The 11,903-nt window shown below is 41.4% G+C and overlaps 1 protein-coding gene across 1 annotated transcript; it reads right to left on the minus strand.

Annotated features, from left to right (window-relative positions):
• Positions 1-1,536: 1,536 nt before the first annotated feature.
• Positions 1,537-5,975, minus strand: LOC147462719 (uncharacterized). The gene is made up of 6 exons (XM_086485164.1): positions 5,641-5,975; positions 4,237-4,324; positions 4,050-4,139; positions 2,822-2,857; positions 2,679-2,735; positions 1,537-1,978 (listed from the first exon to the last, which is right to left on the minus strand). The coding sequence occupies exons 1-6, from the start codon at positions 5,889-5,891 to the stop codon at positions 1,886-1,888; spliced, it is 615 nt and encodes a 204-aa protein (XP_086341290.1). The 5' UTR covers positions 5,892-5,975; the 3' UTR covers positions 1,537-1,885.
• Positions 5,976-11,903: the final 5,928 nt, after the last annotated feature.

Genomic DNA, 11,903 nt, shown 5'->3' on the forward strand with positions numbered 1-11,903 from the left:
GGATGGATGGAGAGAGAGAGAGAGAGAGAGAGAGAGAGAGAGAGAGAGAGATGTAGCTCATGACGATCAGCTACATACACATTTAATCACAATTTAAACAACAAAAATGAAATAGAAATTTCTTGCAAACGCATTTGCAAGGGTTTGCAAACGTTGGCACAGGCTTGGAGTTCGCCTGCATGTTGCAAACTTGGCTATATTTTGGGCCATCATTTCCTATTTGAACTTTGAGCAATAAGCTATGTTGCAAACTTGGCTGTATTTTGAGCGGTCCATGATTTCATGAATTTGTGAACGAATGCTTGCAACAATCATTGGAAATCTTACACAATCAAGTTCATTGATCTCACTTGCGACTAAACTTTCGTGTCAATCAAACTTAAGGCATGGTCTCTAAGTTGGTGCTCATCATTTGAGTCTTTGACCAAAAAAACCTAATTATACCATGCTAGTTTCTATCCACTCCATGAGCAATAAGCACCATGTGGAGCAGCACACTTATAGAACCCTCAACCTACAGAAATTATTCAAGACTCTCAATTCCCAAGAGAGCCTCCTCTCCAATTGTTATGTGGTGCCTCACTAGACCCTTGTAGACAGAGTTGCTGCATTGATTTGCTACAAGGGGTGTGAATGCCCAAAGTTGAGCCTCGATAGACACCTCACACAATTCCCTCTTTATGGTAGACTGGTTGGAAAGACTCAAAATGAGCACCCTTGATGGATACTTAAGTTCACAGTACAATTCCGGCATGGATGACTCCAGATTTCTTGTGCTACAGCAGACGAGGGTGCTGGTTCATGTCCTAACAGATGCATACCAACAGTCAAAGGTGCAAGGCCTATCAATTGACATTCACACGGGCGCACACAGAGAGAGAGAGAGAGAGAGAGAGAGAGAGAGAGAGAGAGAGAGAGAGAACTCGATGATGCAAAGCTTGAATGGTAAGCAACATCTAATCACAACGAAGACTCAAAAACCAACATAACATTGACCTATGTCACCTATTCGTTACTCTTGTCTCCAAGTTTGTGCACTAAACACCGAGTAAAAAGATTGTTTTGGGTATATGATTTAACAACAAAGTTGCATCACAGCTCCAAATGCTACATGTGAAGCTCACAAATGGCAATCAAAGAATCTCAAGGAGAAAAAGATTGGAAGCTAAAGCTTCACAATGAAGGGTTGGGATTGACAGGGTTAACAGTGATAACCACAATCAACTACTTACGTTTGATTGGTTGACCAAATTGATCAAAGTGTTGAGAGAGGTGCATATATCTCCATATGCTACATAGATGATTATCGAGCATTATGAGACCGAACTTGAGATGACACTAACACAAGCAAGTCTCCACATTATACATACATACCTTAGAAAACTCACGACCCACCAAATATAAGAGGGGCTAAAATATCACAACATAAAAGTAAGTCACACATGAATATACAGGTAGCTCCCTTCAATGTTAACCTGCGATGAAGCAAGAATAAAATCGATAGTAGCATGTGGGGTCAAATCTGACAATGGAGAGTAGAAAGTACAAAACCACAAATTTAAAGGCATTTATATACACCCACATGGTATGACTTCTATGTTTAGCAACAATACATCTATCATTGCATCCCCGACTCTCTTTTCTGGGTAAGTGTGCCACAATAATTTGCGAGTCAGCTATAACAAAATCACAAGGCACACCTTCAAAAGGAGAGTTCCTTTCAAGATGCTTGACACTCACATTATTACATCACAACCCTCTTGCCCTCCAATTCCCATCAAAATCAATGACAAAAACCATGGGCATCATTCCACCCCACATGATCATGGGGGACAGCATTAGACTAGAATTCACTGCATAAGACCCCTCCGGAACACGGTATTCGTCAATCATAGCTCGCATTTAAGAACTTCAGCAATTCATTTCTGTTGTTCTCTGCAAGCCTGTCCTCTTTTGTCTTCTCAACCTTCATGAGGATCTGCAATACACTCATTCTCCATAAGCGCACACGACTAATACATATTAATCAACCTATCCAGAAAACATACACAAGTAACATAATCATTTATTCAGAGTAGCAAGGGACCAGTAAGAATAGTAGAATCAAACGCGACTAATACATTCAGGTGAAAAATGCACTCACAAGTGACATTTTATTTAGACTCGCAAGGGACAAGTGAGATTAGTAGAATCAAATTTTAAAAGTTCCTACCTTGAGGTTACATGTATCCATAAAAGACTCTTTTCTTCATTTAGATAAGGGAATCAAAGTTTCTCGTCCATTTGAGCAGTTCCAATCGATCTTGATTGTGTGAGTTCCAAAAATCCTTTCTATTTGCAGTTTTAATAGAACTTGCGAGCTTATGTACTGATACCGAGTGAAATCCGTGTGAGTTTTAATGTCACTAATATCTTGCGGGACTCAACTCTTATGGACAGATACCGAGTGAAATGCGTGTGAGTTTTAATGTCACTAATATCGTCACATATCTTGCGGGACTCAACTCTTATGGACAATATTATTAACATCTGTAATGAGAAACATCAGCTACAAAACTCACACAAAGGACCGCATAGTCTGTACTACTATTCATTAGCAAAGTAGACTCCTCAACCCTATAACCGTGTTTAAAAAATTAAGCAACAGCAATGATTACATGACTTGAGAGAACAATCACCTTCTTGCCTGAAACAGCGCTTCGCCTTACCCCATCGTCCTTCGTCTCACCCAAGAACTGAACAGACGAAAAAAAAGTCAACCAAAATACCCATAATGAAGTGTCGACCAATTTACCATCAATTCACATTGCTCCATGCTCACCTTCGAAAGTTGAACAGGTCCAGGAATATCTTTGGTCTGTTCCATTATAAAACTCCACAGAGCCATAAAGGTTGCAACCCAACCCGATCAATATCCAATAAATCATCCGGCCGCAAACCCCAGCTCCGATTTCAAAGGGCCCATCCAAATACAGGCAGCAGAAAAATGTCAATACCAAAACATATGTACAAAGTACAGTACAGGGGAGAAACACTGTTCATTCTTGATACAAAGTAGGTGCCTACTATTTCAGGAAAAAAAATTTGAGAAAAAAAAAACTGCTTTCAGAATTTCACTAGACAAGCACCCAGGGGCCAGAACTACCAAGGTCTTAATAATGCCCAGAATGTAGACATTTTCAAGCATTGCCAAGATCTACGATGCACTAAAAAGGAGCACAGTTGCGGAAAAAAACCTCATGATTTTTACATATGCATACAATCCTTCTGCAAAGCAACCCAAATCATCTCCAGTTGATGCAAATTGAGCCAACAACTCGGGAATGTCAATGACTGACAAGGCATTTATGACTACAATGATTACAGTAAAGCCAATTCTTCAATTGTTCTTTATAGATCAAAAACGGGTGAGCCCATGACAATAGAATGTCACAAGTTAACAAGTAACTTGCATCCATTTATCCAGCCAAGCTGGCTTTCTATTGATGGTTCCCTGTGATGAAATACTTCATCAAATACACTAACTTGAGTTCAGCTCATGTGAAACAACTAACATACCATCTAAACCTTACAAGTTCACGAAGCTAAGGTTTTGTCTCACCAGGCACAGATAGTATAGAAAAGAATCCACAATCCTAGAATGCCTGATTCTACAGGTCATAAATATGAGCTGCTGTTGTTGCTTGTCCTATTGGTCTCATTCCTGACATGGGGTAAAATTTGCTAAGATTGCTACCTGAATCCAGTTGTGAGCCTCAGGGAGATGCTATTGCACAAACTCTTACTCCACACACACACACACACACATGATTTAGGTCAACACCCAAATTTGCAAGTGTACAAAATACAACAGATAGTCTTTTGCGTCTCAGTTCAAGATTGAAAATGAATATTTTCAAAGGTATCAAAGGCTCAAGTTTAAAATAAGATTGCTTCTTATCAAAATCAAGGTGGCTCTTCACACCAGTAAACACAGGATGTACTTTCATAGTTTCAACAGGCCAGAAAATATTGTAACTATGCAGTAAGTTTCTTACTATATCCCCTACCTCTTTTCGCTTGTGCTTGTCATGCTTGTGCCTCGCCTCTTTGTCAACCTTCCGTTTGTGATCCTTCTCTTTGCTTTTGTCTCTAAAATGCTGCCAAGCAATAGTTTGGCACCCAACTACTCAATGATTTGGAACTTCAGAAGGCAAAAAAAATGAAAATTATCAACTGAAAAGATGAATACAGCACCTTTTTTGACTTGTCTCTCCTCCTCCTCTTTTTGCTAACATGATCAGAGTCAGAGGACTCACCAGAACTACTTGTCTCCCGTTCAGGCCTGTACCATACATCAAAATTTACTTCAGACATTAAACGCAAAAATTGTCAAGAGCCTGCTCAAAATTATGATAAGTTATCCATTTCTGAAAACCAAAATGTCGTTATCCATTTCTGAAAACCGAAATGTGGCCATAATTAGGAAACCCCCTACCACACACACACACACACACACACATGAGGTAATTAACCGAGAGTAGGGCAAGCCAAGGGAAATCCCCAAATGCCAAAAAGAGCAGCCATCCTGGCCAAATGATGACAATATCGATTCTAAGAACTTGATGTACAATGATGTCTTTGTCTAGCATCAAATATGTTGATTTCTGCATATGTGACGATGCAGCCATTTTACTTACACAAGGTGTTTTTCGAAATCAAGATAAAGGAACTTTCATATTGTAAAACTACAGCCAACAATTCATTGTATTTTGCACAAAAAATTAAGCACCTCATACTGCCCCCTAGGATCTTGCACAAAGATGGAAGTGTCTCTGAAAGTGGATGGGTGGGCTTTATCTGAAAAATCTTCGATGTGAGCCCTTTATTATTTACTAAAACCTGAGTAAATGTTTTAAGGCTAGTGAATGGAACAAGACAAAAGACACACGTGAATTCAAACGCAATATTGAAGAGCGGTGGCACTCGTCAAGTATTATGCAAACGACTGGCAAGCCACATCCAAGACAGGAAACAAATTGTTCCCATACATAGAAAACCACATGACATTTAGATATTTTTTCTGATCCAATAAAGTGAAAATCAAAGACATTACTTCACGCAATCTTCTAAGACTGTAATTGCAACATGAAGATGGCAAGCTATTGAATCGTGATAGTGGACAGCTTTTACCAGCTAGATACAGAACCAGATGGTTCAAAACACGTATGTTAGATGATCCTTGTTATTCAGCACTCAAATAGGCGTAACCGCTGGAGGATGAAAAAATCCATAAAAACCAGTCACAAAACAGTGCCCATGTTTTATGATAGCTAATAATCATTAATGCAGAAACTAACATCAGGATACATCTGTAGAAGAACAGAGCTCTGCAATAAATGAGAAAAGCAATGCATGAATATGCAAGAGAAGAGCCTGCCATCTGTTGAATCCTCCGTGCAAATCTCTTCCCGGGTTTACAGAAATTACAGTTTTCCTTTATGAAATTTGTGCATTGCTTAGCTCGCCCTTTGCAGAGCCCAATTTGTTAATCCAAGTCAAAACACGTAGCATGGTGATCTCTTCAGACTCAACCAACTGAATCTCAGACAGATAGATCTGGCACATAAAGCAGAAAGCTGCTTGCTTATCGGAACTCACCTGTGTTTGCGTTTGTTGTGATGCCCTTTCCTGCGATCATGTGAGCTATGGGAGGTTGAATCCGCGTCGGATGAACAAGAAGAAGATGCAGAAGTGGAGAGGCTTGAAAGGGAATCGGAACGGTGATGATGATGCTTGCGATGAGAGTGAGAGTGTTTCCTTTTTTTGATACTCTTACTAGTACTGCTAACATGGCGTCTGCTGCTGCGATCGTGCTGATGGGAATCCGAATCTGGAGAGGAAGCTGCCATACCTTCTTCTAGGGGTCGCTGCGCTGATGCAGAGAAGGCGCAGTGTTGTAGCAATTTTTCTCGAGTCGTCTACTCTACAGTACATAAGCCCTAGTGAGGAAATCTGGACAAAAATGTTTTTATTAAGGTAAACTTTTTATTAGCGTCTCCTAAGCTGAACTACCAACAACGCATTAAATTAAAACCTCTTAAATATGGCAGGCTGGACAAGATCCACAGCCAAGATTAGGCTTGGCTGCCGGCCTCCGCTTTAAAATGCCACAGGATCTTAACCATGGGATCAATGGTCTCAAGTGAAAGGCGAAGCCCATCAAACCGAGTTTAATCTCGGCAGGCCAGCCGGCATGGAGCCCTAATCTTGGGATGCCCTCGCTTCCCCAGCCGGAATTTGAACCCTCACCACTAGCTTGAGGAGCAGGGGCCTTAACCATCAAGCCCATGTGCGCTTTCTTGGAACAAATGTGATTCTCCATAAACTTAAAGTTAAAACAATAGATCTCGATATAGAAACTAATCTCAGGATCCCGAGTTTAGTTTTCGTGGACCCCACCATAAAAACTAATTTCAAATTTAGTTTTTATCTATTGATTGACAGACGAGATCTATGAGCGCCCTTGATTTTGCACAAGAGCCCTTGATCCCATGGTTGGGACCCCGTGGCACTTAAAATTGAGGCACTGCCGAGCGATTATGAATTTAAGAGGTCAACCAAGAAGGCACAGGGCCTTTGACTGTGGTAAAAGAGAGAGAAAATGCACACAACACAAAAACTTTGCACAGTCGACCTTTTAGAACCACAAATTGTATTGCTAAGTGATTTTAGAATATGATTACAAAGGTGAACCACAAACGAGGCATTGTGCTCCCTTTTTCTTCTTTGCCATCGAAAGCAAAAGAGAGAGAAGCGTTATCGTCAGCAAAGGAGAGCGCAAGAGAGGGGGTAGTCTTCCTCTTCCCACTCCTTTCTCTTTCCCCTTGCTTCAGCACGTCCTTTAACTTCTTCAACTTCCCTTGCTCCTCTGATTCTTCAAAGATAAACACACCATATAGAGAGAGCGAGTGTGAGAGAGTGTTTAAGATCCCTCTTTCCCTCGAGCCTAAAGATATATATATATATATATATATATATATATATATATATATATATAGAGAGAGAGAGAGAGAGAGAGAGAGAGAGACCCATCCCCTCCTTCTTCTTCTTCTTCGATCACCAAAAACCAAGACATTGAAAAAATGTGTGTATTTCTCCTCCTTTTCCATCTCTCCTCTTGCTTCTCTTCTATTTGTGCATGCCCCATGCAACGAGCCTCCTATATTTGGAAGTTAACTTGCCTCTCAAGGCATGGGTCAGGGCAACGATGCAGGCATCATTGCCTCCCCGTTTTTCTTCATAGCAAAAATGTTGGTCGTCTTACGTCGCAAGCGAGACTGTGTGAACCACCCCATATTGGAGTGCTACCACCCAGTGGATATTGTCTCCATAGCCTATGGGCTCGTGGGGAGAGGAGAGATCTCCTTCCTCACACACACACACACACACACACACACACACACACACACACACACACACACGCACACAAAATTTACATGCTAGTTTCACATGTGAGATAAATTGGAGCCATGTGGCATCTCCTTGAACTCCACTTAAGGCAAAAACATCAATTAAGGTGGTTCTTTGTGGGACCTTCCTGAGACTTGAAAACCTCGGCTAATCATTGTCCTTATCAGCAACAACCCAACATATCCAAAAATCCATAGCTTAGCTTGCCATTTGGTAAATTTCCCACACTTGAAGCCCGAAATCCCATAAAGTTTGTCCAATAATATTGTAATTCAACCATAACTTCACCATTTTAGCCTAAAGCGTGTCATAAAGGCTAAACGCATCCAAAATTCATCATCCACAATCCAAGAATCAATTTAGTGGTTGGCAAATATTCAACCCACACACCCTTGCAGTGTCTTTTTCCTGATTAATGAAACCCGAAAGTTGCATAGGCCGAACGGAATGCGATTTGAGGGTTGTAAAGCACACCTTGTAGCTCGTGACTAGGGCTATCAAGAAAAACCCTAGCAATCACTCAAGCATGCATTCTAGAGCCAACTCAAAAATTGTAGGCATGGCCCTCGAAAAATATTAAAATGCTCATAACTTCTCCATTCAAACTCCGATCAATGACCCATAAAGACATGCATGGAAAGCGCTTTGAGCATTGTAATCAGCCCATAAACTTGTATTGTGGCAACATATGAGCCTCTCGGCTTCTAGGTATCAAAAACACATTTGTTGACCCCACAATCCACATCTAGCATACATTCTCATTTACAATGCCTGCTATCGTGCCCCATCACTACATAGATAATGTATACACTTCAAACATGAATAATTTATAGCCCACAATCCTTTTTCTCATCTTGTATTTGGAGCGATATGACATGCACCCCCTATGAGTTTGCACATCCTCAGGTATGTGCCCACCCTCTTTAATCTTCATTAATCTACATCATCGAAGGCATTGTCAAGCGCATCCCTTGACACATACATATCATCATTCCCTAGTAGTTGATCTGAGATTTGATCATTAAAAACCAACTGACCATCCCATTTCTTGAACAATTTGATTCTTTTCCCTGCAATTAAGCTCATGTAATTTGTATAATCCATCATCATAAGCATGCATCAGAACAAATGGTCCAAACCAACATTTAACCATTTTACACGTAGCAAAAAATTAGTTTTCCAAGCTACTTTCATAAGCAAGTACCCAATCAACATCTTTGCTAGCATGAGGCTATGTCATAAAATCTAATATCTAATTAACCCAAATGATTTTCTCATATTAAACGGATCATTTAATGTGGGAGAATAAACGGGAACAAGGGTTAAGATATAGACATGTGCTTATAGATCTATCTCAACACGGGGCCAATGGTAAAGGGACCCAAATGAGAGATGGTCTATCAAAGAGCAAGGCTAACCAATGGAGCATAAGACCTTAGGGTTAGCTTCATTGAAGACCTCCAATAGTTATTGTAAAAGTTCTTTGACCTTAGGTAAGCTAGGGTTGAGCTTGAGGTGGGAACCTGGCCCAAGCTTGAGGTGCTTGAGGTGGGAACCCGGCCCAAGCTTAAGGTGCCTGATGACCGAGATGCTTGAGATACTTGAGGTGCTTGATGATTGAGATCGTTGAGGTGCTTGTCATGCTTGAGATGCTAGGGTTGTACTTGAGGTGAGAACCCAGCCCAAGTTTGAAGTGCTTAAGGGCCAAGCTTGTGGTGGGAACTGGGCCTAAGCTTGAGGGGCTTGAGGTGTCAAAAAGTCAAGATCCAATCCCTACAACGAGGGGGTGAGCCCTACATGAGGGGGGATGAGAAAGAACACACACACACACACTCACACAAGGCATGCCTAGTACAAAGAAAGCAAATGGGACACTTGTCAAGTTCCTCCTCATGTTGCCCTCATGGTGTGTCTGAAGCCTATTGGTTGGCCACCCAAGGGGTCCAAAGATAATTTAGGAGATTTATTTAATTGTCTTTGCATTTATCAAGTCCTCTCTCTCAAAGGGGAAAGAGGAACACTTGTCCCAAGGCTACCCTTGTTGCTTGTGATTGGCTAGGCCTGGAGGGGTCCAATGAGCTTCAAGCATGAGCTACAAGGGGGAGTCGACCAAAGCAAGCTAGGGGGTTGGTTAGGGGTTATACTCTCCCACACACACGCTCTCATTATGCAATGTGCAAAGTGCAAGAGCTCGCTCTCCTTCTCCAAGCAAGTAGAGTTTGAGAGCCTACACCAACACTCTTGGCTATGGAGTGCAAATCCAACCAAGATCCATGCTTCAATGCTTAAGCTTACCATCTTCTCCATCTCCATTACTATGCTATTATGTATGCTAGCAAGAAGAGTGATGATAAGTGAGGAACTAATTCTTTCTCCTATGAAATGTTTCTTCTTCCTCTTTCCTACCCTCATCCCCTGCTAGCTCTCTCCACCTTCGAAGGTGTTTGAGGTCTTGGGATTGAGGCTTGGGATAGTTAAAGCTTTCCACAAAGTTTATGTTATGCTTGTGATGCATGAAGCTTTCCATCTTCATTGCATCACCTAGGTCACAAGGAACACAAAGATTGTATTGTAACGAGTCTCTCTTAATGGGAGAAATCATAATACAAATACCTATTGGAGGGGGGGACCGGCTCCACATAAGTCCGATCCTCAACTGTAGTCATGTTCTCTAAATTCTCTCTCTTGCAAAAGTATTGTTCATGCCACGTTAACTAATTGCTATGATTATGTTGCTATCTTCAATTATGTTCACCCGCTATGCTCACAAAGTAATTTCTCCAAAGTACTCTCATTAATTTCCGCTAATCTCAAGTTATCAAGCCAATTCAATTACATTGGTATCAGAGCATTTGATTTCTCTTTTCTTGCTTAAGAAGAGAGATCCTTAAGTAGCCTATAAATGGTTGATGTTGTTAATTATATTAGGGTAAGTGGAACTGGGATCTAGTTTCGATTTTGTTGAGCCCACTATGTGGGATATGGTGCACACCTCGGGAGCTTTGGACTTAATAATGGAGTCTTTTTAGACTTGCCTACGGCTTTACCATTATTGATCCATAAGAAGTCCGAAAGAAGCTAGCCCTCGACAACTCTGCTATGCTAGACCTACTCCACTACTCTCTATAATTAACCACTTCGAGCCGTGGGTGTAGATACTTAAGAGCCGATTTTCAAAGGGGAGTGGCAACTAAGCTTTTGAATTGCCAAAGCATACATTAAGTACATACATAAATTTTGTTAACATGGCTGACAATAATCAAGAGAGTAGAATGAACATTGATAGCTTTGATTTTTCACATGAAGGTGCTAATGATGATGCCCCCATGTTCGTGAATTATCTCGTTACTAGGTTGCAGCAAGCTATGGGCAACCCTGCTTTGCAAGCCGAAGTTACTCAACAACTTCATGCTTATGGAATTTTCCTTCCTCTCCAAGAGGAGAGAGAGCTTAGGAGGCCTCTTGAAGAGACCCCCAAAAGAAGACTCTCTCCCATTTGAGAGGAGGAATCAAGCAAGAAAGCAATGAAACTTTATGTTCCTCTGAAGATGTGGCTCCACAAAGACGGCGGTCTAGACGATCGCCCACTCCTCCCAAGAGGAAAAGATCAACACAGAGTCCCTCTCCTCGTCATTCCAAAAGAAAAGAGAGGAAACAAAGGAAGAAAAGGGCTAGAAAGAGGTCACCCTCTTCTCCTTCTTCTTCACCTTCCTCCTCTTCCGGTGAAAGCTATGGCTATTCTCCTAGAGAATACAGGAGGGGAGGACATCGTAAATCATACCCTACATAGCAAAGGTGCCAAAAGCTAAAGAAGTTCAAGAAGGGAGGAAAGAGTATCTTTTTTCTCACCTATGATGGCACCTTTGGTGCTACCGACAAAGTGTTGGCCTTCATCCAGCAATTTGAGACGAGGGCTTCACAGAGTCCTCCAAGCTACACCATGTAGCTATGCACTTCCAAAATCAGCTTGTCAGTGGTGGGCTAGCCTTCGTGGCAACGGCAAAGCCCCAAAGACATGGAATACTCTACGAGTTTCCATCATGAAGCAATTCCTTGCAAGCGATGCAAAGGACAAAGTGCTTACTGAATGGTGCAGCTTGAAGCTTCTCTCTCATGATTCTATCCATCCACCACAAGTATTACCTAAAGAGATGGCCGAATGCATCAACTCTCAACAACCTGGTTCTATCAGTGAAGTAATCCATCACACCATGGTTGCTTCATGCATCAATTTCCATCAAGGGGCTAGATGGAATGTCAAGCCCATGGAAAACAAAGATAAAAATGATGCAAAGGGAAAAACGAATGCTCAAAATTCTTCCCAAGGCACTTCCAACAACAACAACAACAATCGGTCCAAGGAGGGTTAGCTTCATTGAAGACCTCCAATAGTTAGTGTAAAAGTCCTTTGACCTTAGGTAAGCTAGGGTTGAGCTTGAGGTGGGAACCTG

This window comes from Adiantum capillus-veneris, chromosome 2, assembly GCF_014529385.1.
Source record: "Adiantum capillus-veneris isolate H3 chromosome 2, ASM1452938v2, whole genome shotgun sequence".
NCBI lineage: Eukaryota > Viridiplantae > Streptophyta > Polypodiopsida > Polypodiales > Pteridaceae > Adiantum > Adiantum capillus-veneris.

Coding starts and splice junctions, on each gene's coding strand:
- LOC147462719 (XM_086485164.1), bottom strand. CDS start 5,891: ATGGCAGCTTCCTCTCCAGATTCGGATTCCCATCAGCACGATCGCAGC. Junction 4,325..5,640: donor CACAACAAACGCAAACACAG/GTGAGTTCCGAT, acceptor TGTATGGTACAG/GCCTGAACGGGAGACAAGTA. Junction 4,140..4,236: donor GGAGAGACAAGTCAAAAAAG/GTGCTGTATTCA, acceptor ATTGCTTGGCAG/CATTTTAGAGACAAAAGCAA.